Source organism: Megascapheus bottae, chromosome 22 (genome assembly GCF_031878675.1).
Source record: "Megascapheus bottae isolate mThoBot1 chromosome 22, mThoBot2.hap1, whole genome shotgun sequence".
Taxonomy (NCBI): Eukaryota; Metazoa; Chordata; class Mammalia; order Rodentia; family Geomyidae; genus Megascapheus; species Megascapheus bottae.
Window position 1 is genome coordinate 1,943,162 of NC_143530.1, and position 23,446 is coordinate 1,966,607.

General features: G+C 48.5%; 1 protein-coding gene across 1 annotated transcript in view; it reads right to left on the reverse strand.

Annotated features, from left to right (window-relative positions):
- Positions 1-952: 952 nt before the first annotated feature.
- Positions 953-23,446, reverse strand: part of Tinag (tubulointerstitial nephritis antigen) — a 34,881-nt gene continuing 12,387 nt past the window's right edge. Inside the window, exons 5-11 of the mRNA XM_090355471.1 lie at positions 20,749-20,872; positions 19,539-19,689; positions 17,608-17,788; positions 17,257-17,302; positions 14,240-14,363; positions 2,960-3,005; positions 953-1,187 (exon numbers count right to left, since the gene is read on the reverse strand). Of these exons, the coding sequence (XP_090211597.1) occupies positions 1,053-1,187; positions 2,960-3,005; positions 14,240-14,363; positions 17,257-17,302; positions 17,608-17,788; positions 19,539-19,689; positions 20,749-20,872 (807 nt within the window). The 3' untranslated portion in view covers positions 953-1,052. The remainder of the gene's footprint in view (positions 1,188-2,959; positions 3,006-14,239; positions 14,364-17,256; positions 17,303-17,607; positions 17,789-19,538; positions 19,690-20,748; positions 20,873-23,446) is intronic.

The window sequence follows — 23,446 nt, forward strand, 5'->3', positions numbered from 1 at the left end:
TTACTTCTGTTCAAAATGCAGTTTCCTAGCTAATCGTAGTCAACTTTCCTGGAGAGTCAGGGTCTTCCGAGGTTACGAGCGTGCCTGTGTGAAGGCTCTGGCCTTCCTCAGCTCCTCCCTCTCCCCTGCGTGGCCTGGTCTCCACTTCCCAACCGCTGCACAGTCCTGCCATCTCCAGAGGCCAGGCTGCAAGGCGAGGCCAGGCTCAGCGCGTGAGCTGCTTACTTGGGAGAGCAGTGAGCAAACTTTCTGCTTCTTCCGGCAGCACAAAAAAAGACGGGCATCAAGGCAGCATTGTTGCTGGGGGCTGCCTGCAGTCCCAGATACTCCAGAGGGGGACACTGGAAAGACCGTGGCTCAAGGCCAGCCTGGGCAAGAAGTTTGGGAGACCCTTCACTCTCACCATAACCAATTAAAAATCAACTATGTGGGATGACGCTTGCCGGTTATCCATGGCTTGTAAAGTAGCAGAAGGCAACGAAAGGGTGCAGGGCCATGGCAATGGGCTCAGGTGGGAGAGGGTGTGCAACCGTGAGTGCAAGCTACAGGCCTGGCAGGGCGCCACTGTCACACCCACCCTGCACACTCGCTGTGGACAGCAGACAGACGGAGACAGAGAAAACCACACCCTGACAGCTCCAACGGCGTCAGCCCCTCCACCACCGTTTATTAATGGAAGTGTGGAGGAGGCCAAGGAACAGAACCCGGGTGAAACATGAACATGGACGCTTGCAACGCACTCCGGGGGACGCGGCGCTTCCACAGCGACGAGGACACAGAGGCGATGCTGACCGCTGGTGAGCACGGCCTGGGGGAGCCCTCTGGGGAGCACGGCCTGGGGGAGCCCTCTGGGGAGGACGGCCTGGGGGAGCACAGCCTGAGGGAGCCTCTGGGGAGGACGGCCTCAGGGGACCCCTCTGGGGAGGACAGCCTGGGGGAGCACTCTGGGGAGCACTCTGGGGAGCACGGATTTGGGGGAGCATTTGGGAGCTCGGCCTCAGGGGAGCACTTTTGGGAGCACGGCCTCAGGGGAGCACTCTGGGGCTTGGCCCCTACGCCTCCTCTGAACTTGCCAGTTGGCCCCAGGCTGCAATGATCAACTTCTCAATGTCAGACTCGTTGACTCCTCGGAGAATCCTGAAGTAGCCGTCCTCTCCCCAGGACTTCCCCCAGGAGTTGGCAGCGATCTGCAAGAAAAGCCAAACACAGGTGCGTTGAACAGCGCACACGCGGTGTTCTTTACCCCCGTCCATGCACACACACCTACATGAAGGCCACAACGTCACACAACAGTGGGCACGACAGCTTTTGAACGGAATCCTGCTTTAGAATTGGCTAGATGCACAGCCCTGCGCCCACTCTCACTCGCGTACCTGAAGACTGTTCACACTCATCGTTTTGTCCTTCGATCTCTGGTGGACCTGAGAAGTGTCTGTCGTGACTTCCCTTCAGGCTCGAGTTTCCAGGCTAACGAGAGCCGGGCCAGCGATGTAATTAGAAAAGGCGCGATCTCTGTAAATGAGTGAGGACCTCTGCAAGGCACCTGGGGCTTGTGTTTTGTTCATTTGCTTTATCTTCCTACTCTCGTGTTCACTCCTCCCCTGCTTTACTGCTTTTAAATGCCTACATCGGTTCCCATTTAATTACTGAACTTCTTGAGTTCCTGTGCACTGTGCTCTATCTTCAGTGCCCAATGTGTCGAGTCTTTACTGAGTTGAGTTGGTGACGCGGATGTGGTATACTCTCCACCTGCATCCAGATGCAGAAGATGGGGCAGAAGCCAGCACCGCCCAGAGACGGTTGGCACTCTGACATCTGGCTTCTTTAGCTTTTCCTGTTCACACCCCGCCCAGAAGCCTGGCTAAGTGCGCTTTCTTATTTCTTAGATTGTCGGAGGAATTTTCTCCATACGGAAGCAGATTCCTTGGGAACACAGGCGGTGCATTCTCACCACGCAGTCGCCCATGATTGCCGCCGGCCTCACTGTGCAGAGTGCCCTTCGACTGGAAGGCCAACAAGGCAGGCGCACGCTTCTGCTCTCCACGGAGGGGAAGCCTCCTTACCCCCGAGTAAGACAGGACGTCCCTGCGATGGTGACGGTACCGGTGAAGTTGACTACACACCAGTGTTTACTGTGCCTCACTCGGGATTGGACGCCGTCCGGGCACTTTTATTCTAACACAGGACAATGCTGCTGGCCCATTTGTAAAGTATTTACAAATGAAGCTTATCAGGGTTTCTTGGAGATTTGTGGTGCCCTAAACTCTTCACAAACAAACATGGACAGAATATAGAGATAAGGAGTACTGGCTTTCACTTCTAGAAATATTTTCTCTCTCCCACCTCTGGAGGTAACCCTCCCGCCCTCAGTCCAGCTAAAGAATGTGGTGGGAGGGGAAAGGGACTTTCCTTATCTACCCTCCACAGCCAGAGAGTTAGGAATGGAAGGCAGGTCCTAGGTGAAGCCTCAGGGGCACAGAGCTGGGATGTTATCAGTCTTTCCGTGCCTACCTGCTCTGGGGTCTGTCTGCCTTCGGAGGGGCAGCGCAAGATTCCCAAACCCAGTGTGCAAACATGAGGCCCCTCAACACCATCCCAGTGAACAAAGCAGAGTTAGTTTGGTTGTTTTGGGGGGAAAGAGATAAACCTTATGTCTGCCACTGTTTACACAACTAGAGGGAGAGTATCCCTCCTGATCCTCGCGTGTGTGTGTGTGTGTGTGTGTGCATTTACATACATTATGCTACAGACAAGACGCAACGTTATTGTTGCAAACTCCTCACACGCTTCTTGAGATATATCCTTCGATGTATAGATTTATATGGAGAGGAGAACGAAAGTCCACGATTTGCTTGACTCAGATGCCAAGGCGCAGTCCTGTTGGTGCTCAATCCATAAAGCAAAAGACATTCCTCTGCTGTAATTCTCTCACAATGTAGACAACAGAAGAGATACATACCCAGAACTTCTCCTTCTTCCCCCGCGCTCCTCTCTCTGTGCCCCACCTACAAATAGTAAGTGACAACAGTAATAGCAACGACATGGGGTAAAGTTTGCATGCATTTCAGGAGGCTGGTCCCCCCGTGTCTCTGTGACTTTTCCTTCCCTCTCCACCCGTGTCACCACGGGGGCGTCGTCAGTGCTCTGCAGCATGACGTGCGGCCTCCTTCTTCCACGTGGCGTTTTTTATACGCACAGAAGAGACTCGTCTACGAACAGCATGAAATCAGACACGAATCTTAGTGACCTCCTAGGACAACGAAGCCAGTCTCCTTCAAGGACCTAAATGCCCCGATGGCGCCCTTCCCATACTCTAGCGCAGTCACGGACATCAACGCCTGTCCTGTGAAAGTCGGACAGTGGAGGAATGGGGACAATGAGGGAAGGGTGACATGGATCAAGATACCCTGTGTTGCTAAAACTGCTTTGTGGAACAGCGAATCCTTTGGACAACTACTTAAAGATAATCCCATCTGCACAGTAGCCTGAAATAAGAGATGCACTGGAAAATGGCTGGATGGCTCTGCTCTGCTACCTCGCCACGGGACCAACCCGAGCGTCTTCACTCTGGGTCTTGGCAGAGGTGTGCGCCAAGGTGCAACTTCATGAGAAGCGCATTGGTGGGGAAAGAAGAAGGAAAGACAGAAGCCATGATCCATCTCTGTCAACACAACTAAGCAGGGTGTCGGGATGATACTGTAAGGGAAAACTCTAGTCCTTTAATCCTCCTTTTCAACAAAAACTCTATACTTGTCATTCCTTACCTGAATTGTCATATACATAGGACAACTATATAATATAGAACATACACACATATTATTTACATGATTATCATAGATATGGCAGTCCTGATGAACCCAGGTTATATATAATAATATTTATAGAGCCCAGACAAAATCCTAATCTGAGCTCTTCAAAGGTAATCCAGTGTCCTGTGCTGCACCTAGACACGCCACGGAACTCCCCGAGTGTCTCTCTTCCGACATCCAGTGCTGAGTTGATGGAAACAAGCGAGCCGCGAGCTGCGTCAGGGCTTCCCTCACCTCCGGAGGCCAGAACCACGCATCTAACCCAAACTTCCACCGAGTTACACTGCAAAGCCCCTGCTGAGGAGGCCCGAGAGTTCAGATAGAAACCAGCACGAAGAGCCTCTAAAGCAGGCTTGGGCGGAGCGCACGGCAGCAGGGGGTAAAATCTCATCTCCCCTCCCACAGGCAATGTAGGCACACAGGAGAAAAACGGGCCACACATCCTATGCTAATAAAAGAAATTATCTACAGTCAATTTCAACAAATGAGTCATTTGCTCTGGAGCACATTTTTCCCTTTGTGTTTCCCAGCTAGGAGTTTATTATGTTCAACCACTGTGGTTTTATATAATCTAGGGATTCAGGAATAAATGAGCTAACTTGGTTCTCTTGGTACAGATAGAATTATATTATCTGAGATCATAAAGAATTTTAACAGATTTCTCAAGCCAATTATTTTTTTCCTACACTCACATTTCTCTTTCACCCTTATATTGTCTCTCTCTCACACACAAAATAACCCCAGGTCCTAAATAGTAATTGAAAAATAATAAGAGAAATAGCTCTTCATTAATAAGTATCTAACTAATACTGTAACCCAAATTGCCTATGGATAGCTATTAAAAATAATTATAAAAATAGATTCCACCTAATAAATAGCTGGGGAAACCATGAACTTTAAAATTTAAAGAAAACGTATACTGAGCAGTCTATCAGATCGAAAATACACTGCTGCCTTTAATCCTGGCAACAGGGAAAGGAGAAAAGTATTGTGATCTCAGTATGAGAGCTAAGAAAACTGAGTTGTGAAGAGAAAGTGCAGCATAAGTTTGCGCCTGAACCACACCTTAAGATCGCATTATGATCGGGAATATACTATACTTCACGTGAAACCAAGATTTCTTTCTCTCTCCCTCTTTCTTTCTTTCTTTAGCCTCTCTCTCTCTCTCTCTCTCTCTCTCTCTCTCTCTCTCTCTCTCTCTCTCTCTCTCTCACACACACACACACACACACACACACACACACACACCATATTTTACATACCATATATTTTTTTTTGTCAGCCATGGGACTTGAACTCTGGGCCTGGGCACTGTCTCTGAGCTCTTCAGCTCAAAACTACTGCCCTATCCCTGGAGCCACAGCCCCACTTCCCCTTTTCTAGTGGTTAATTGGAGATGAGTCTCATGGGCTTTCCTGCCCAGGCTGGCTTTGAGCCTCGGTCCTCAGATCTCAGCCTCCCGCGTAGCTAGGATTTCAGGCGTGAGCCCCAGTGCCCAGCTCAGCTATCACATTTTAATGCACGATGAGATGGCTTCCTGAGATGCTGCTCTGTGTAGTTTAATGACAAACCCAGGAAAGGCCAAGGTCAAACCACAGAAAACAAACCATGTTGTCAGTCCGATTTGGTGCTGAGAGACGAGACAGCGGGGTTCAAGCTGCACTGAGAAGGGAAGAGAGCTCATAATGCCGGTGGGTCGAGGCCTCCCTCCCAGGCCTCCACGTGTGCCCTTTCCTCAGGAGTTCACCCGCGAGCCCCACAGAGCCTGGACGGCGGCCTGGCTTTCCTGCGTGATGGCGGAGGGCCAGCTCCGTCAAGCAGAGGGCAGCCTGCTGTCTCTTGGTCTCCTTATCCATCGCAGTGTCTCCAGCACCTGACACAGGGCTGGTACACAGTCACCGCTCACTAAAACACCTACACCGAGAGGTGAGAACCAGCGTGCGAGACAGATGAATCACACGATTGCACGTATGTGTTCACTCAATTTGCTTTCAGGTAAGGTTCAATCAGGCTTGTCAGGAGTCAAGATTTAAAAAAGAATTTGTGGCGTGTACCACGCTGCTCCCTTTGGCTGCCTTCCTCGCTCTCTCCCTGTGCTGCAAGAAGAGCCGTCCTCCAGCTCTCCTTCCAGCCGTCCTCCAGCTCCCCTCCCAGCCGTCCTCCAGCTCCCCTCCAGGCCGTCCTCCAGCTCCCATCCCAGCCGTCCTCCAGCTCTCCTCCCAGCCGTCCTCCAGCTCCCCTCCCAGCCGTCCTCCAGCTCCCCTCCCAGCCGTCCTCCAGCTCCCATCCCAGCCGTCCTCCAGCTCTCCTCCCAGCCGTCCTCCAGCTCCCCTCCCCAGCCGTCCTCCAGCTCCCATGCCAGCCGTCCTCCAGCTCCCCTCCCAGCCGTCCTCCAGCTCCCCTCCCAGCTGTCCTCCAGCTCCCCTCCCAGTCGTCCTCCAGCTCCCCTCCCAGCCGTCCTCCAGCTCCCATCCCAGCCGTCCTCCAGCTCCCATCCCAGCTGTCCTCCAGCTCCCATGCCAGCCGTCCTCCAGCTTCCTCCCAGCCTTCCCCCAGCTCCCATCCCAGTTGTCCTCCAGCTCCCATCCCAGTCGTCCTCCAGCTCCCCTCCCAGCTGTCCTCCAGCTCCCCTCCCAGCTGTCCTCCAGCTCTCCTCCCAGCCGTCCTCCAGCTCCCCTCCCCAGCCATCCTCCAGCTCCCCTCCCCAGCCGTCCTTCTCAGAAAGCACCACCAGCCACACTTCCCTGGTGACCATAAAGTGTTTCTTTCCTTCGGGATTGGGCCTGAACCATCTTCCCATGAAATCCTAACTACTTCTGAAACTTTTACAGCCATCAAAATGCTGATCATGCTCAGTGTTTGGTCTGAAATGTTAAAGTCCATTTTAAATATATATTCAATGTATTACTAAACTTCAAATATTAAGCACATATTAAATATATAATTTCTTTTTTTGCCAGTTCCGGGGCTTGAACTCAGGACCTGGGCCCTATGCTTGGGTTTTCTCAAGGCTAGAGCTCTACCACTTGAGCCACAGCACCACGTCTGACTTTTTCTATGTATGTGGTACCAAGGAATCAAACCCAGTCTTCGTGCATACTAGGCAAGCACTCTACCACCAGGCTAAACTCCCAGCTTAAATATATAATTTCGTATTTGATGTTTCACTGAAGTATATTCAGAAGTTCCACATTCCACCTTAATAGAAATGCTAGTTTCTCCTTGCAAATTATAAAACCCCAAATTGCTGAACTCAAGAAAATCAGTAATCTACCTTATTTTATTATTGAAGAGACAAAACATTGTTTTCAGTTGCATACTATCTTTATAAGTACATTGCACATATGCTAATATGTAGGTTTCAGATGTGGAATGAAAATTACACAGGACATCAGAAACATTAAATTTTTCTCTGGTTAAGTTTCCCCTCAAGAAAATCAAGGAATTATATTTAACTGGACATGTGTCACCTGCACTCCAACAGAAAAGAAAAGGTATGAAAGAACTAAGCCATCTTGCTGTTGAAATCCAAACACAAATTAAACGTCTGCCATTGTCTACACTAATTATCACACATCTATTTGCATTTGCTAAGTAACCACAGTAGAAACAGGATTCTCCAAGCGTTAAAAACCTCAAATTAAAACATCTGCTCAGAATTTGCCAGAAGTTAAACAAAACATAGCGTCAAAACTCAAGCGTAGCCTTTTTGTTGTTATTCAAATAGCCAGAGAGAAAAACAAATTATATGTGCCATGGAGAAAAAAGATAGAAAAAAAAGTAAAAAATGGGGACAAAAGTAATGGCCCAATAAAACTTTCTCAAATCATTGCATCATTGTCCTAAATAATAATGTATGTCTGTGTAGTCCTTGAAATTTACATGTATAGAAAATTGGGATAAAACACACTAGAAAGCCACTACTAAAAGATTATCTTTGTTATTTTAAGGGGCAAGTATCAGTACTATAGATACAAGGTAACTGATAGATGTGGAAATAGCAAATGCTTATGACTACAAAATAGGCAATCAGTATGACACCATCGTTAGGCAGCTATTGTTTTAAAAGATGATTTTTAGTTACTCAGCAAGACTGCATCCTTCAAGTATCGCCAGCTTATTATTACATGATCATGCTTTTCTCCTAAGTAGTTTAAAACTTGAACCCAATAAGGAATGAAACTTCGAGAACCACAAAATCACAGCATAGCATCAGCAGAGCTTGAAGCTCAACAATTCTTCTAGATTTCCCTAAATGTGTAAATCCTCTCCTTCTACATATTACTAAAGCCTCTGTCATGCCGCGTGCACACTAAACACATGCGTTATTTTTCGGACTCCTCGCGCCACCATTAGAAATGGTGGACTCAACCCCATCTTCACGCTGAGCGGCTGCACCCCTGCAGACAGCACCCAGCAGAGGACAGAAAGGCCCGAGAGGCCCTCCCTGCCCCTTCTCTGAAACATCTGGATGGCCACTGCAGGCCAGCCCTGCTTTCCTTCCCTCTCTGGCTGCGCTTCCTCCCAGGACGTCACCCTTCTAAGGTAACCCGGCCCTCAGCACTGACCTGACTCCGCAGACCAAGCTCTCTGGATTTCTTCCAGCATTCCTGCTTTATAAAAAGCTGTTTTCCTGGAACCTCTCTGGCCTCTGTCCCTATCCCCACCGCTTGCCTATTCCTCAAGGAACAGGTAGACTTTCTCCTGGCTTACTCTCAGACCCTTGGACCTAGGCAGCCCCCCATACGCTTGCTCCCATTTAGCTGCCTGTGCGGTATGGGGAAAGAGGCTTTCCACTTTCCTGGCCTCGCCGAGCCCTCAACACAGTACCAGGATTCGCTTCCAATATCTGTGGAACGGACATTTACAAATCGTCTTATTGGTCCCCCACTTTAATTCCTATAATTGGCTTACAGACATTTCTGAGTTACTGTTTTTCTCTGGCTCTTCCATCGCTGCACCTCTTCACAGCTGTGAATGAAGGCAGTGCCAGTTTCCATCCCTTTTTTTTTTTGTCAGTGGTGGGACTTGAACTCTGAAAGTTTAATCATTTTTGGTGATGGAATTTTGATGCATATTTGTGGAAAGGGCTCAATTCAATTAAGAAAATAAACAGCAATTATTCACAACCCAATTAGAAAAATTCTTCTATTAATGTTTGTTTTCCTTCCAGGCTTTATTCATAATAGTTTGCCTCCTTGTCCCTGGAAAACCACTGAATATTTATAAATAAGATTCTTGGTATTTTTGACATTCAACAGCACACCCACCCACACCCACACCCACACACACACACACACACACACACGGTACAGTTTCAAAACTGGCTCATGCAAAAATTTATAAGTAGAATATAATTTTTATGAGGGTCAGAATCTTTGTCTGTTTTGCTCATGAATATGTCTATATCACCTAAAATAGTAGCTGAGACACAGATAGAGAAAAATACTTGCTTAAGAAATGTCTATCTGCATAACTTGGCATGCATTTATTCAGCATGCTTATTTTATTATCTGTTGGTAATATCTCCTGGTGACACATTCTGCTCTACAAAAAGAAATGTTGATGAAAAAAGTCAACTTTTGCCCCATGATTTTCATTAATTTGCTAAAATTTTAACCAGTGAATCGATTCAGCTGAATTCTGAATGAGTCATGAGAAGTCTCTACACAATGAAGGAGACACCCAACTGCCTTGCAGCTGGAGAAGAATGGAACTGCACAGGAAGGGGTGACGGCATCCGAAAAGAAACCTGACCGTGACCTGACCTAGAAGAGCGCAACCCTGTGTATATATCCTCCTCCTCCTCCTCCTCCTCCTCTTCCTCCTCCTCCTCCTCCTCTTCCTCCTCCTCCTCCTCCTCTTCCTCCTCCTCCTCCTCCTCTTCCTCCTCCTCCTCCACCTCCTCCTCCTCCTCTTCTTCCTCATCATCCTCCTTCTCCTCCTCCCTTCCTCCTCGTCCTCCTCTTCCTACTCCTCCACCTTATCATAATGATCCTCTTCCTCCTCCTCTTCCTCCTCTTCCTCCTCCTCTTCCTCATCTTCCTCCTCCTCCTACTCCTCCTCCTTATCATAATGTTTCTCCTCCCCCCCTCCTCATTATCATCCTCCTCCTCATCATCAATATTTTTTTAAAAAGAAAGCTCAGAGCCTTGGATTTCTGGCCATGGCTGGAGGGAGGAGCACAGGGAGAACAGGGAGTGGGGTGGGAGCGTGGAGGGAGGAGTGGGGAGAGCGGGAGTGTGGTGGGAGGGTGGAGGGAGGAGTGCGGGGAGTGGGGTGGGAGGGACCCACCGAGGACCCCGTGGGGGCCGTCCCCCCGGACCCCTGGCCTCTCCTCGGAAGGCCTCTCCTGGCCAGCTGCCGTCCCCAGGCCTTAGTGACACTCCCTCGGCTGCCCGAGCGCGGGTGGCTCTCGCCGCCTTGTGCCAGCTCTGCCCAGGTCTGGAATTGGTTCTGGGCAGCATCTGCCTTACACTCTAAACTTCTTAAGAGTGAGGCCATCTACTCACCCACCTCCTCTTCCTCGTGGCTGCGCACTGCACGCAGACCCACAGTCATCTGTGCAAGTGATGAAATGACTTTCTTTTTTCCAGCAAGGGCACCAGATGACGTAGGGAGATAAATGTGTGCGGTGCAGACCGGAAATGTGACGCTGTCCGCCTAGGAGCACTAACTTAACAAGCAATCGCTCTTTAATTCACTGATGCATCCATTCCTCGACGTCACCACCACCTAAGAGAAGTCACTAATGGACAAATCTACAATATTCAGATCCCCCAAAGCCTGTGGGAAACCACACACACTCTACCAAAGTACTTCGCCCACAAGCGAATCTAGCCTTGTGACTTCTCCCCCATGGGAGAGAAACTTATTTTCCTAGGAGCACAGGAGAGGCTCACAATCCCGTGACCGCTTCGTTTACAGTGGGAAACCACAAATGCCAGAGTGGTGGCGTGGAAGCACACGGGCATCTTGTTCAGCCTCAGCACAAAGAGAAAGGGGCAATGAGCGAAGAAAACGTGAAAGCGTGGCTGGTAGGAGGCCAAGATGGTCGGTGACCACTTCCGGGAAGTCGAGAGGCACTCCTTGCCAGCCCTGCGACTCTGAGGATGATAAATAAATTATATATATATATATCTATAGCCACCTCCTTGTGGCTTATGAGCATCTTTTTTCCTAGATCAAAAACATCCCTGGAGAAGCCCCCCAGAAAGCGGTCCTGCCGTGGGGATGCTCTTACTTGCAATCCCGGTCCTCAGGAGGAGGTGTATGAAGATGGTGGGTGGAGACCGTCCACGTGAAGGTCAGTACTCATGAAGGAGGGCTAGCCCAGGGCCCGGGCCAAAGATCAGCAAGTATGCGCCAGGTGATGCCACAATACCCTGCAGCAACACCAGTGTGGTCGAGCTTCATTCCTGTGCCCGACACAACTGACCTACACAGCTCATGAAATCACACGGTGCCTTAGAAAATCATAACTCCAAGAAAGGTGCGGGAAATAGAGCAGGCGACAGGGATGGAGACTAGCTGAGCAGAGGGCCAGTCCTGGAAGAGAGAGCTGAGGAGATAAGAACGAGCAGAAGAAGGCCTGAGACAAGATTGGATGGAGGGACGGGAGAAGAGCCAGCCCGAGTGGTGGAAGGTGTTTTCTATCTTAGGTGGAGAGCAGGGAACAGATGAACAACGAGGGAGGTCAGAAGGCAATGGTGAGGGGAGTTCCCAGCCAGGGCTCTGAGAAGCTCCACTTCTCTGCAAGCAAAGTGGGGAAGTCACAGAAGGGGAGGCAAATTCTGTTTTTTAAAAAAGAAAACCTGGCTATTTTATCCTGGAAGGATGCAAAGACCTGAGGAAAGCAGCCGTGGTGATTCCGGAAGAGGTGCAGGTGGGTCAGAGTAAAGAGGGCCAACACGGCCAGCCCTGGGTGACACACTAGAAGTCAGCTGTGAGGAAGGGAGCGGAGAAGGTTCCAAGATTTCCTTCCAGAAATATGAAAGTCGTCGCTACCTAGAGAGGGCAAACATGGATGCCATTCAGCAAGCATGAGAGGAAAGAGAATCTCGAGTTCAGCTTTGGAATATTCTGCCTGACTCTGAGCAGAGATGTTAGCTAGACCGTGGATTGTTTGTGTGCAGAACTCAGAACAGAGGTCTGGGCTGGAAATACAATGTGGTCAGCGTCGTCTTTTTCAGGGAGGGGAGGGAGTGCCAACACGGGAGGCACAGAAACAGCCAGCAAGGAACACAGAATGAAAGATCTGAGGTCCAGGCCATTCCATCCTTGAGTGAGGCCATGTGTGATGAGAAAGGCAGGAGTGAAGGGGGATGGTGAAACAGGAAGAAAACAGTTCCCGGCAAATCTTGCAAGGAGTTGGCACAAACGAGTTGCACAAGTGAATTGCAGAAGAAGCAGAGTCAAGAGCAAAGGGTCTGTTCCCAAAATATGCCCAACATTTCACAGCACACAAGGGATCTTGAGAAGAAACAGGAAATTACCTGGTGTGCTTTTTCAGCAGTTGAGGTGCGTGGGGTCTGTGATAGGAGAGGAATCTAGAGAGGAGGGGGATGGTTCACCTGGATAAACACAGAGGAAAGAGCTCCCCATCCAAAGGAGGAAAGGTGAATTTGTAAGGCCAGGAAGGGTTTTCTGTTTATTTAGTCTTTGCAGTGAAATAGAGCACAGAGTTATCATCTAGGGACAGAAAGTGAGATACTGAGAAATATTTGAGGAAAATGGACACATTTTGAGATCATTGCTTGAAGAGTGGGAGAATAAAGGGCTGAGGACTTGAAACAGGACTTCCTGCTTCACATTGGCCATTACAAATTCAGGTGAAATCAGCATAGCTGCGTGTTTGTTTGCTTTTTCTAGCCATGTCCTTACCCAGCTGCGGGCACGAAACAGAATTAATCTACAACTGAGCTTCGGCCACACTAATCATGATGGGTCTGTGAGGCACAGAAAGCCCAGGAAGTGAGAGAAAGGGTGGTGCACAGATGCCCTGGGGGCTTTTGACTCCCTCATAGATGAGTTCTGTAGAAATACAACCAATGGAACCTTCTTCCCCCAAGTGAAGAAAGCGCCATGCTCAGTAGCACCTCAAAAAGCAGAGCTATTGTCCTACCTACCATAGGCCTCTAAGCCCCAGAGGCATTGAGTTAGCAACTCTATGAAAACAGAGAAAGGAAATATCCAAAGATTAGCAAATGTAGAGAAACATTTTTATATTCTTGCAAATGAAAGCGATATTTTCCCTTTTATAAAATTTCAAGTAGTTTTGTATTATCATTTTCTCATGACATCTTTTCTTTTGCTTTCTTTCCTTCTTTCCCACATACGTAAGTATATTCCATTTTACCTATCGTGTGTGTGTGTGTGTGTTCTGAAATCTGAGACAGGTGTCTATCTTTCCAAGGTGAAATCAAATCTATGTTTGTGGGGAGTTTTTCTTTTCTGTTTCATCTGCAGCTTTTTTTCTGAAGTTTATCCATATAGTACATACACAGGACTTTAATTCAAATATACATATATTTTCATTTCTCCTGAATCAAGGCAGGTCTTGGAAGATTCCAAAACACGCTGATCTAGTCACTGAACTAATAGACTATTTGGAATAAAGCAGCTGCTGTGGTTAAAGCCACCTGACTTGGCCCTGGTGCCTCAGCACTGAGGCAGGGCAGCTTCCAAGATGGGTAAGGAAGGCGTGATGACAGGTAAGCATTCTGCACATGCTCGGTAAAGCTGTCCAGTGTGAGCTGCCAACGGGAACACCGTGTTTACCCCAGCAGGCTGGGCCAGAGCTGCAGGGAGGTCCTGTGAGGAAGAGCTGCAGATGGCAGAAGCTCACAGAATGGGGGCGAAGGCAGCTGCTGGCCCGCCTTGTCTTTCAGAGGAGGGACTCTGTGTGACACGATTTACTCTTGGAACACAACTACCTAACTAGCACATTTCAACTTGTTTCTTGCCCTTGCATAGGGGCATAGTTGACTGCTAAATTTGAGGAAGGTTAAGTTTTGCAATGCAGAGAATATAAAATAGACATATATTGAAGCTCGGGTGACTTTCCTTTTATACCCACTCAAGTACTACAAGTCACAATAATTCTAGTGACCATCACCTCTGCAGATCACAATACTTTAGGACTGTACATTTTCCTTTATGCCTCTGGTAACCTCTGTCCTGGTGATATATTTCCTTTACCCTCAGGACAGCTGCTTAGGGTACATTCACAGTGAGAGGCCCCATCCGGCCATCTTTCCCAGAATACTGGGGTTAGCCTGCCATGGCCTATAAGTTAAGGCAAAGCTTAGATCACCTTGTAGCTTGTACCAGCCTCTCTCGTACAAAGGAGACTTCTGGTATCTGCCTGCAGCCATGGTTCAGCTTAGGAAAGTGTTTTCAGACTTGGAAATGCTCCAGACACTCCTCACCCAGTGAGCTTCACGGCGTGTGCCCGCAGCTTCCCGTACTTTTCCGGTTCTTCCCAGGAGCTGCCCACGTGTCTGTAGATCCCCGACTTGTAGTGGAAGAAGTCCTCCTGGACCTGCATTACGGCTGGAGGAAAACCAACACGACACAGGGTGGGGTTGAAAACCTCAGCCTTAGAAACCCTCAGGAAATCTCCCCCGAAAGATCTCTGCGAGGTTGTGCTACGCCGCCTGCTTTGCTTTCCTGCTTAATCTAACTTGCTGCGGTGTTTGCTCATCCCCTTATAGAAACAAGCACTGTCTGGTGTGGGTACACCGTAAGTGACCATTATCCCTCAGCGTGCCGTGCCAGGCTGAGCCCCTTGCCTCATGGGGTGGGGACGGCGCTTCCTCACTGCTCCTGGATGTCCTCACCAGGCCCTGAAAATCCCAGTTCCAGTAACAGAGAACGAGGACCTGGGCAGCACAGGCGGAAAGTCACCGTCCCTCATCTGGGCTCATTAATGCCACTGATCTGGAGAGCTGGGATGCAGAACAAAGCGCGGAGAGGACGGCGGCCAGGACGGTGAAGTCAGCGCTGCCCTGAGCGGCTGAGCAGCCGCTGGGCCGAGGCCTCCGACAGCTCCCGCAAAGCCAGAACTCAGGTTCCGCTTTTGTTTTTTTGACAGGGACACCTTATAACTATAAACAGGATTTAGCTGCCTAGAGTGCATGCATTTAAGATAAAACAAGCCGACATCACTGGCAGCTGATAGATCCTAAAGAGAAAAGCTGAGGCTCCAGAGGTAAAGACGGCTTCTTAATGCTCTGCTTTTTAGTCCATTTTGAATGGTCCGTGTCTTTTCTGAAGCTGAGGCTAAATCTTTATCTCCTCAAAAACACATTCCGATGGAACTTCGAAAGTTTTTACATAAACTGTACGCTACGAAGATCCCTGCTCTGTGCCCCTTCCGTTCCCATCTGTCTTTGCAGTTCTACGGACTGGGGAGGATTCTGGAGTCACCAGGGCTCTGACCTCCTTCTGCACCCAGGCAGGGAGGAGACCCGGGCTAGCCTGACATCACGGACCATCACGCTGCATCTGCAGCAGAGCCACAGGCATACTATCCGCCGGTGAAAATAAGGACGCACCCCGGGATTTCCTCTTCCATTCAACCCTCAACCACCCTGCGCCAGATCTAGTGTAAATAACCACACAAGACAAACGTGACTTCATACACGGCCACCACCTGTGTGCAACCATGATGTGATTTTACTCTTGGAAAACCACTGTGACGTCATTAGACACAACTCTACCACGTGTGAGGGCCGTGTGGAGGGATGGCTTCTGCTCTCTCTTGGCCTTGGCACATCTCAACACGTCCTTGAAAACTGAGCACTGCACCATTTACTTTGTGGTCTTCAGTTCCTACTCATTCTGAAGCAATAGGTACATTTTGTAAAAGTTAATATGTACCCAGCTTCTCAAGATCAGGATTCGAGCTGACTTTGATTGGTTCGAGAAAGAGTCAAAATACAGAAAGGGTTGAGTTACTTGTCAAAAGTTATTTAGGAATGAATGTCAAAATTGGCATCTTCAGTTTGGCTTTGAGTCATATATCTCCCTCCCTTCAAATCAATAAATACCTCTCAATAAATCACAGATGGAAATTAGACATGAGCCTCCCCCACCCTTTATAACAGCCAACCAACTGTGCAGGTTTAAGGACTTGAAGGCTTGAGCTCACTGATATCAGATCTTGTGTACAGTTCCAGCAATTACATTTACATTCAACATTCTACTCTATGCTTTTATTTCTAGATAAATAAGTTATTTCAATATAATTAGAAAAATCTATGGTTTCAGCTATCTACTGAACCTGTCTGACAAATTAGATCAATATTCAGAAAAAAAGTAAGAAAGAAAATCTAATCAATACTTTCTCTAGAGTGTATCATGCTTTAACTTTCTTGTGGCTTATTCTAAATTTGACTTCATTGATAATCTCTTGAGTTCCTTTCAGAATTCAAAACTGGAATTCCCATCTTATGACTTGTTTAGTCCGGTTTCATGAGCACGTCAGGGTGCGGAGAAAACATTCTGTGAATTTATCACACTTCATGATATTGGTACAAAACAAAATTTAGTAATTTAACAAACAAAAGGAAACATTATCAGAGATGATACCGTAAAAACAGACGTCTATATTGATCAAGTCGCTTTTTATCTTTTCTTACCAGTTTGCACTGAATAACACATTTACAAAATTGGTCTGCTTTGAAAGCCTGTGGAAAGCTACAAAGTAATCATACTAGCTTATTTAATTTGCTTTTCACGGAGAAAAGAATCAAGTTTGTCTCTATTAATCCTCAACTTTTTCTAATCCATTACCTAATTCATTAACACTGAAAAGAATGAAATACCCGATCTTACTTGTGATTTCTAAATAGGATCAGAGGAACATAGGGAGCTTTGTTATGGTCACGCGATGTCGCGTGGGACCCATGGCTGGTCCAGGACCACTTTGAAAGACTTCAAATTTCCACCAACAGGTCACCAATATTTACCATGGGTCATTAATACTTAAGAATCCAATTTATCATGTTAAAATAAAACGACAGCTGGTTGGGTAAACCTAACTTTACAGACTGAAATCTCTCTCTCTCTCTCTTTTTTTTATTTTTTTCTGTAATTGAACTCCATTCACACCCATTCAGTGCTGCGCTTAGGAAAAGGAGGACAGGACGGAAAGGAGGATAGGACAGAAAAGAGGACAGGAGGAAAAGGAGGACAAGGACAGGAGGAAAGGACAGGATGGAAAAGATAGGGAGGACAGGGAGGGCAGGAGGAAGGAGGACAGGATGGAAAGGAGGACGGGGAGGGCAGAAGGAAGGAGGACAGGATGGAAAGGAGGACAGGGAGGGCAGGAGGAAGGAGGACAGGATGGAAAGGAGGACGGGGAGGGCAGGAGGAAGGAGGGCAGGATGGAAAGGAGGACGGGGAGGGCTGGAGGAAAAGCCTCCATTCCGAGCCCATGTACCTTGCACGGGTCCGTTCTGCATGATCTCTCGCATGATCTCTGTTTCCTGGAATGAGAGACGTGAGTGAGCGAGCCTCACCACCGTAATGGGGGCCTGCGTGAGTGTGCACTGGTGTGTGTGTGAGTGTGCACTGGTGTGCGTGAGTTTGCGCTGGTGTGCGTGCGTGTGCGCTGGTGTGCGCGCGTGTGTGTGAGTGTGCGCTGGTGTGTAAGTGTGCACTGGTGTGCGTGAGTGTGTGCTGGTGTGCGCGCGTGAGTTTGTGCTGATGTGCGTGAGTGTGCGCTGGTGTGTGCGCTGGTGTGCGCGCGTGTGCGTGCCCTGGCGCGCGCCCGGGCAGGGCTCCGACTCACGTTGGAGGAGACGCGGTAGGCAGGCGAGCACTGGAAGATGCGGTTGGATTTCTCGATGGGGTTGGGACAGGGCCTGGTGGCCCGCCGCTTCCCGCGCCCGTCCTCCCGGCTGGCCATGGCGCACGCGCCGGCGCCGGCGTGCTGGTCCTTCAGGAGCGGATAGCACGCGTGCGACACCAGTCTGCGGGGGCAAGCACAGAAAGCAGCGTCCTGCGGGACAAGGCCGCGCTGCCCAGCCGGGGTGCAGGTGACCGGGACCCCGCGCCCCGCGCCCGGGACCCCGCCCCGCGCCCAGTGCCTGCTGACCTCGCCCGGGCGCAGGGCATTTCATTCCTCCATTATTCACTTTCCTCGCTCTTTCCTCCTATGAATCTCTGCATCTTACTCCAGCGTATGTACTAAACTAGGCTCTACTCAGCAGGGAATTTCCCAAGGATAAAAGAGACCGTCAATAAACTCTGTGGCGATGTTTTTAATAAAAGACTCCTTCTACCTGTTGTGAAGAAGAAGGAAGAGGAAGAGGAAGAGGAGGAGGAGGAGGAGGAGGAGGAGGAGGAGGAGGAGGAGGAGGAGGAGGAGGAGGAGGAGGAGGAGGAAGAAGAAGAAGAAGAAGAAGAAGAAGAAGAAGAAGAAGAAGAAGAAGAAAGAAGAGGAAGAGGAAGAGGAAGAGGAAGGAGAAGGAGAAGGAGAAGGAGAAGGAGAAGAAGAAGAAGAGTTGTGAAAGGGCCAGATCAGGTGGAAAACAACCAACACAGAAGTGTTGAGAGCTTCTGATCAATTGTGCCATGTTTAAAATATGGGTTGATTTATTTTTTTTTGTTGCTTAGAGTTTGGTTTTGTATTGGCATGCTCATTAACCTTGAAGACTTTCCTCATAGCTCTTCAAAGATGACATGTCTGTAGTTCCTGATGCCTTGGGAAAGGAGTATAGTAAATATTACAATAAATATTATATAAAACTTGATATGGTAGAGAGTTATCAGACACATTACCCGGGAGGCTAAAAATAGTTTTGATTTCTGGTGGCAACACCACACAGCAGACCACAAATGATCACACGCCAAATCCAACACAACCCTCTTGACCAGAGAGGTAGACAGTGGCCGCGCCCAGGGACACAAGGGGGCTGTCTCAGACGTGCAAGGCTCAAGGCTCACGGCCGCGCAAAGAGGGATCCACAGAGCTTTCATCTGGGAATGGGAACCCAGCAGGTGACAAGAATTCCTATGCTGGAGCCCTGATGCTTCTGTGGCGCTGACTCGAGGTGGGGGTGATGGAGATAAGGAGGCCAAGGGAAACAGAGCCTTTCCAGCAGAGACTCCCAGCTCCCACTCCAGAACACTCCACCCACCCTCCGAGCCACTGTACATCTCCTCATGGTGTCCCACTGAGATTCAGCGGTGTCCCAGTGGTGACCCGTCACTTCAAGTCCCCCTCGTCCTTTATTGTTGTAATATTAAAAAAAAAAAAGCAAGCTGTGCCAGGAGTTTGGCCTGGGGGTAGAGTGTCTGCCTAGCATGCACGAAGACCTGGGTTCAATTCCTCAGTACCACATACATAGAAAAAAGCCAGAAGTGGTGCTGAGGCTCAAGTGGTAGAGCTCTAGCCTTGAGAAAGTCCAAGGACAGTGCTCAGGCCCTGAACTCAAGCCCAGGACTGGCAAAAAAAAAAAAAAAAGCTCTGATTCTCTTCCGCCCTCTGTGGGGATCCAGAGCAACAAGAGAAGACACGTCGCCATTATTCAATAATCATTTCCAGAATCTTATAAGTTTGGTCAGTTCCAAGTGCTTGCTCGAATTTCACACCATCTTTACATAGGCGCAGGACAGGCTCGAGGTAATTCTTGGTAAGCTCTCTGATCGTCCCTGTCTGTCTCCTGACCTGCAGCAGCTCGGGGAAAAAGGAAGGAGCCGAGTTGAGCAGCTATTTACCCACGTTTTCTCAGGAACCACCAAGCTCTGTCGATGCTCCCGCTGCGGCATCCGTGACGGCTCTTGGAGCAGCACGAGATCAAGTTCTGGGGGGACAGGTTAGCTGTGTACTGACCTTGGGAGTGAATGGCTATCCTGTCGGCTGCCACACCTGTTTCAAACAGAATACCAGTTAACAGGCAAGTGGCACCCACAGGGCCCTTCTGTCGTCCAGGGAACTACCCAGAAGCCCGAATTTCAGCTAAGTCAGACTGCTAAAGATCTAGCTGATGTCATAGCTGAAAGCCCATGCTCAGAAGATAATGGAGATCGAGGGAGAGAGGGTGGGGCTGGCTTCGCTTTCCTTAGAGACGTTTTCTTGCGGAATACCCTAAAACCGTCTCCTTCTCAATGCTTACATTCAGACTAACCCCAAGAGATTGCCTTGCTCTCTTTTACAGAAAGACAATAAAATTATAGTCTTTCTTTACCAATTGCTTTTTGTCAGTGCAAGTTGGTCTTTTACACCAAAATTGTCTGTCTGTGCCATGTCATTTTTTTTCCAAATACACTACAAAAGAACCCATGTATATATGTGCTTCTGTTGATGTTTTCATGTGACTGCAGCAAATCAGGAGATAAAGTCTTGGGATGAGTCTGAAATGATTGGGCTTGTGGGCTAGATCAAAGCCGCCATAAGAGAAATGTCATGCGTACTTGTGGACTACGTTAACAGGTTACATCACTATTGAGTCTTATTCATGCATTCGTACCCTGAGCTTAGGGCCCCAAGCTTGCTAGACAGGCTCTTTTTTGTTTTCTTAGCCTCGTGTTTTCACCTGGGCCTGTCCTCAGAGCACAATTACCCTGCCCATGGCTTCTGAGATAGGTGAGCTCATAGGTTTGCACCACCTCATCCCACTACTAGACTGAGATGAGATCTCGCTAACCGTCTGCCAGGCACCTGGAATTTCAGCCCTCCTGAGTAGCTGGCTGGAATTACAGACATGTGCACCACACCTGGTACATGCCCATCCACGCCCGTCCACGCCACTGCTACGTCACTCCCCGGTCAGAATAGTCAGAGTCGCTAGGCCAGGAGAGGATCGTATCTTAATTAACCTTTTGTTAATATTTGTATATTCTACTTTTTAAAACTTATACATTGCTCTCTCAGGCTGTAGAGTCGAGAGGGGAGACTGTACAAACATAATTAAAATGATCTTATTACTTGCAGTGGAAAATGCCCAAGATGCAGCACAATTTTTTTGATCCAATGGACCATGAGTCCATCCAGGCCACTTATAAGATGAAATAAAAATCTCCGGAAGATCAGTCTGGGGAGGTAAAGAAGCCTAGAGGAAAGAGAGGTGGAGAGGTTAGATTTTCTCAAGTGTATTCCAACAGCCCTCATGCCTCTCTATTTCCTGTATCCAAGGTCTTGACATTTCAGTCAAGTGTCATTATGTGTGAGTTCTATGTCACTCTATGCTAGACATGACCATTCACTGTGGGGGACCGTGGTGCAATGCCAGCGCACCAGAATCATCCACGGCCCCTGTCCCTGCCATCTTGAACACCCTGGAAACCAGGTGATCTGCTCTCCACCCCGCCGCTCTGGAGAGCATGTGGGATCCGGAGGGGACATTCGTTTTGCAGTGCTTCGTGTACGCACGCCGCTCACACCTCCCTCGTTTCTCATCTTGCCTCGCCAGATCGCCTTTACCCCCTGAACGGGGGAAGCTGCCTGAAGTTTCCAGAAAACTATGCAGGACGTCGGCTTCCCACTGTCACTTGAAGAGGCCAACTTAATAACACAGCAAAGGAAAACTTATCTTTGTCTGAGCAACAAAGATACAGCTATGGCTCTAAACCCACCTCAGTGGGACCGGTGACTCCAGAGCAGGCCCCATATTTGAGAGACCGCCTTACCACTTCCCACGTGGCATTTGCACAGACTGATAATAATGTTTGAGATATATGTCAGGTAAATTTCAACTCTTAGGAATGCTTTCCCTTGCAGGCACCTTCAGTTAAACTATTATACCAATATGCCTTTGTTGCTTTCATGATTTATTCTTTAAAAAGTATGAATGGGAAGTCCTTTTCAAATAAGATACAGCAGTAGAGAAACAACAAAGTGACATTTCTCTCTCTCTTTTTTTTTTGTTTTTTGCCAGTCCTGGGCTTAAGCTCAGGACCTGAGCACTGTCCTTGGATTTTTCTCAAGGTTAGAACTCTACCACTTGAGCTTCAGCACCACTTCTGGCTTTTTCTAAGTATGTGGTACCAAGAAATCGAACCCAGATCTTCGTGCATGCTAGGCAAGCACTCTATCACTAGGCCAAACTCCCAGCCCCAAAGTGACATTTCTCTTAAAAACATGTGTAACAATCCACTGAGCCAGATGACTTCCTGATGTTCACCTATTTGGCTGTTGTTAAGATTTTTTTAAATTTATTTAATGTTGTTTTCCATAAAAATGAACCTTGGGGACATGAGTCAGGCTGGATTACCCGGTAGTTTTATTGCCCTCATGATATCCAATAATCTGACAAAATGAATACAGAGAAAATTTCATATCCCATTATTTCACGAATACCATAGTCCCTTGTGAAGTCAGAATGCTTTTGAGACTGCAAATAAACACAGAATAACAGAGTTCAGGTAATAGTAGTCTGGCTTCAAGAGATGATACATTTAAAATACTTATTTTCTGCCAGTAAAGCAAGATTAACAAAGAGAAGCCACCAAATGCTTGTCTTAAACAACACAGGAACATATTGTAAAGCAAGATTTCTCATACACTTCTGCCTGGACATCTCCCAGTTCTCGTGTTTTCATCTAGGAATGACAAAACATAAACTGAAAGACAGGACGGACACGGGGCAAAGGAGACGCGGTGGCAAACACAGGGAATTTTGTATTGCAGTAATTCCTCCATGTCACTGAATTGGACTCCCTGTGGGAGTGAGGGGAATTTGTCACCCGCAGCCTGGGACACACTCGTCACTTTCCTGAGGAACTGGGCATGGAGTCCACAGGCTTCTATGCCCCAGCAGAACACGTCAGGGGTTATCCTCCCCTGAGGCTCTGCATCCCCTACTTTAGTGTGACAACCTCCTCAGAGTCAACCCACGCCTCCCGAGTGAGCCGAGACTCAGCCAAAGCAACAGAACAACAGTTTTGCTCCCTCCTTGCCCTCTGAAGTCAGCACCCCCCAACACTTTCAGGTTGTAAGAAGTGAAGGAATGTCAGGGTCAGGCCTACTGGTAGAGTGCTTGCCTAGCATGCACAAAGACCCAGGTTCAATTCCTCAGTACCACATACATAGAAAAATCCACAAGGGGTGCTGTGGCTCAAGTGGTAGAGCTCAAGCCTTGAGAAAGCCCAAGGACAGTACTCAGGCTCTGACTTCAAGACCTGGACTGGCAAAAAGAAAAAAGAAGCAAGGGAATGTCTTTTCTTCTTCAACCATATTTGCCTTTAACACTGAAAAGGCCATCTCTGATTCTTCTCTAATGCCTCAGGATGGAATGATGTTTTTTAAGGATGTAACTATCACTACCTGAGGACCCCATGACAGGGTTTAAGATTCCAGCCCGGCCTTTCTGCAGAGGAAAAGAATGTTTTATCTGGACACATGCAGGGTCAGGATAAGGGGCCGGGGTGGGAAATGCTTCTCCAGGTGTGTCCTGTAGAGCGCCTGAGGACCCCGAGAGGCAACAGGAACTTGACTGTTCATCTTTTCCTTGATTGCTCATCTCCTACGGGTGGAAATGTGGACATTGTTGATGGCTCCAGGACGTTGTTCAGACTCGTCATGAGACCCGTGGAGTGCGGGTCCTGGCAGGACCCACAGTCCGAAGGGAGGAGCCTTCCGAGATGTGGAGAGACCTGTCCAGGTTTGCAGTGTGTCGCTACCATGT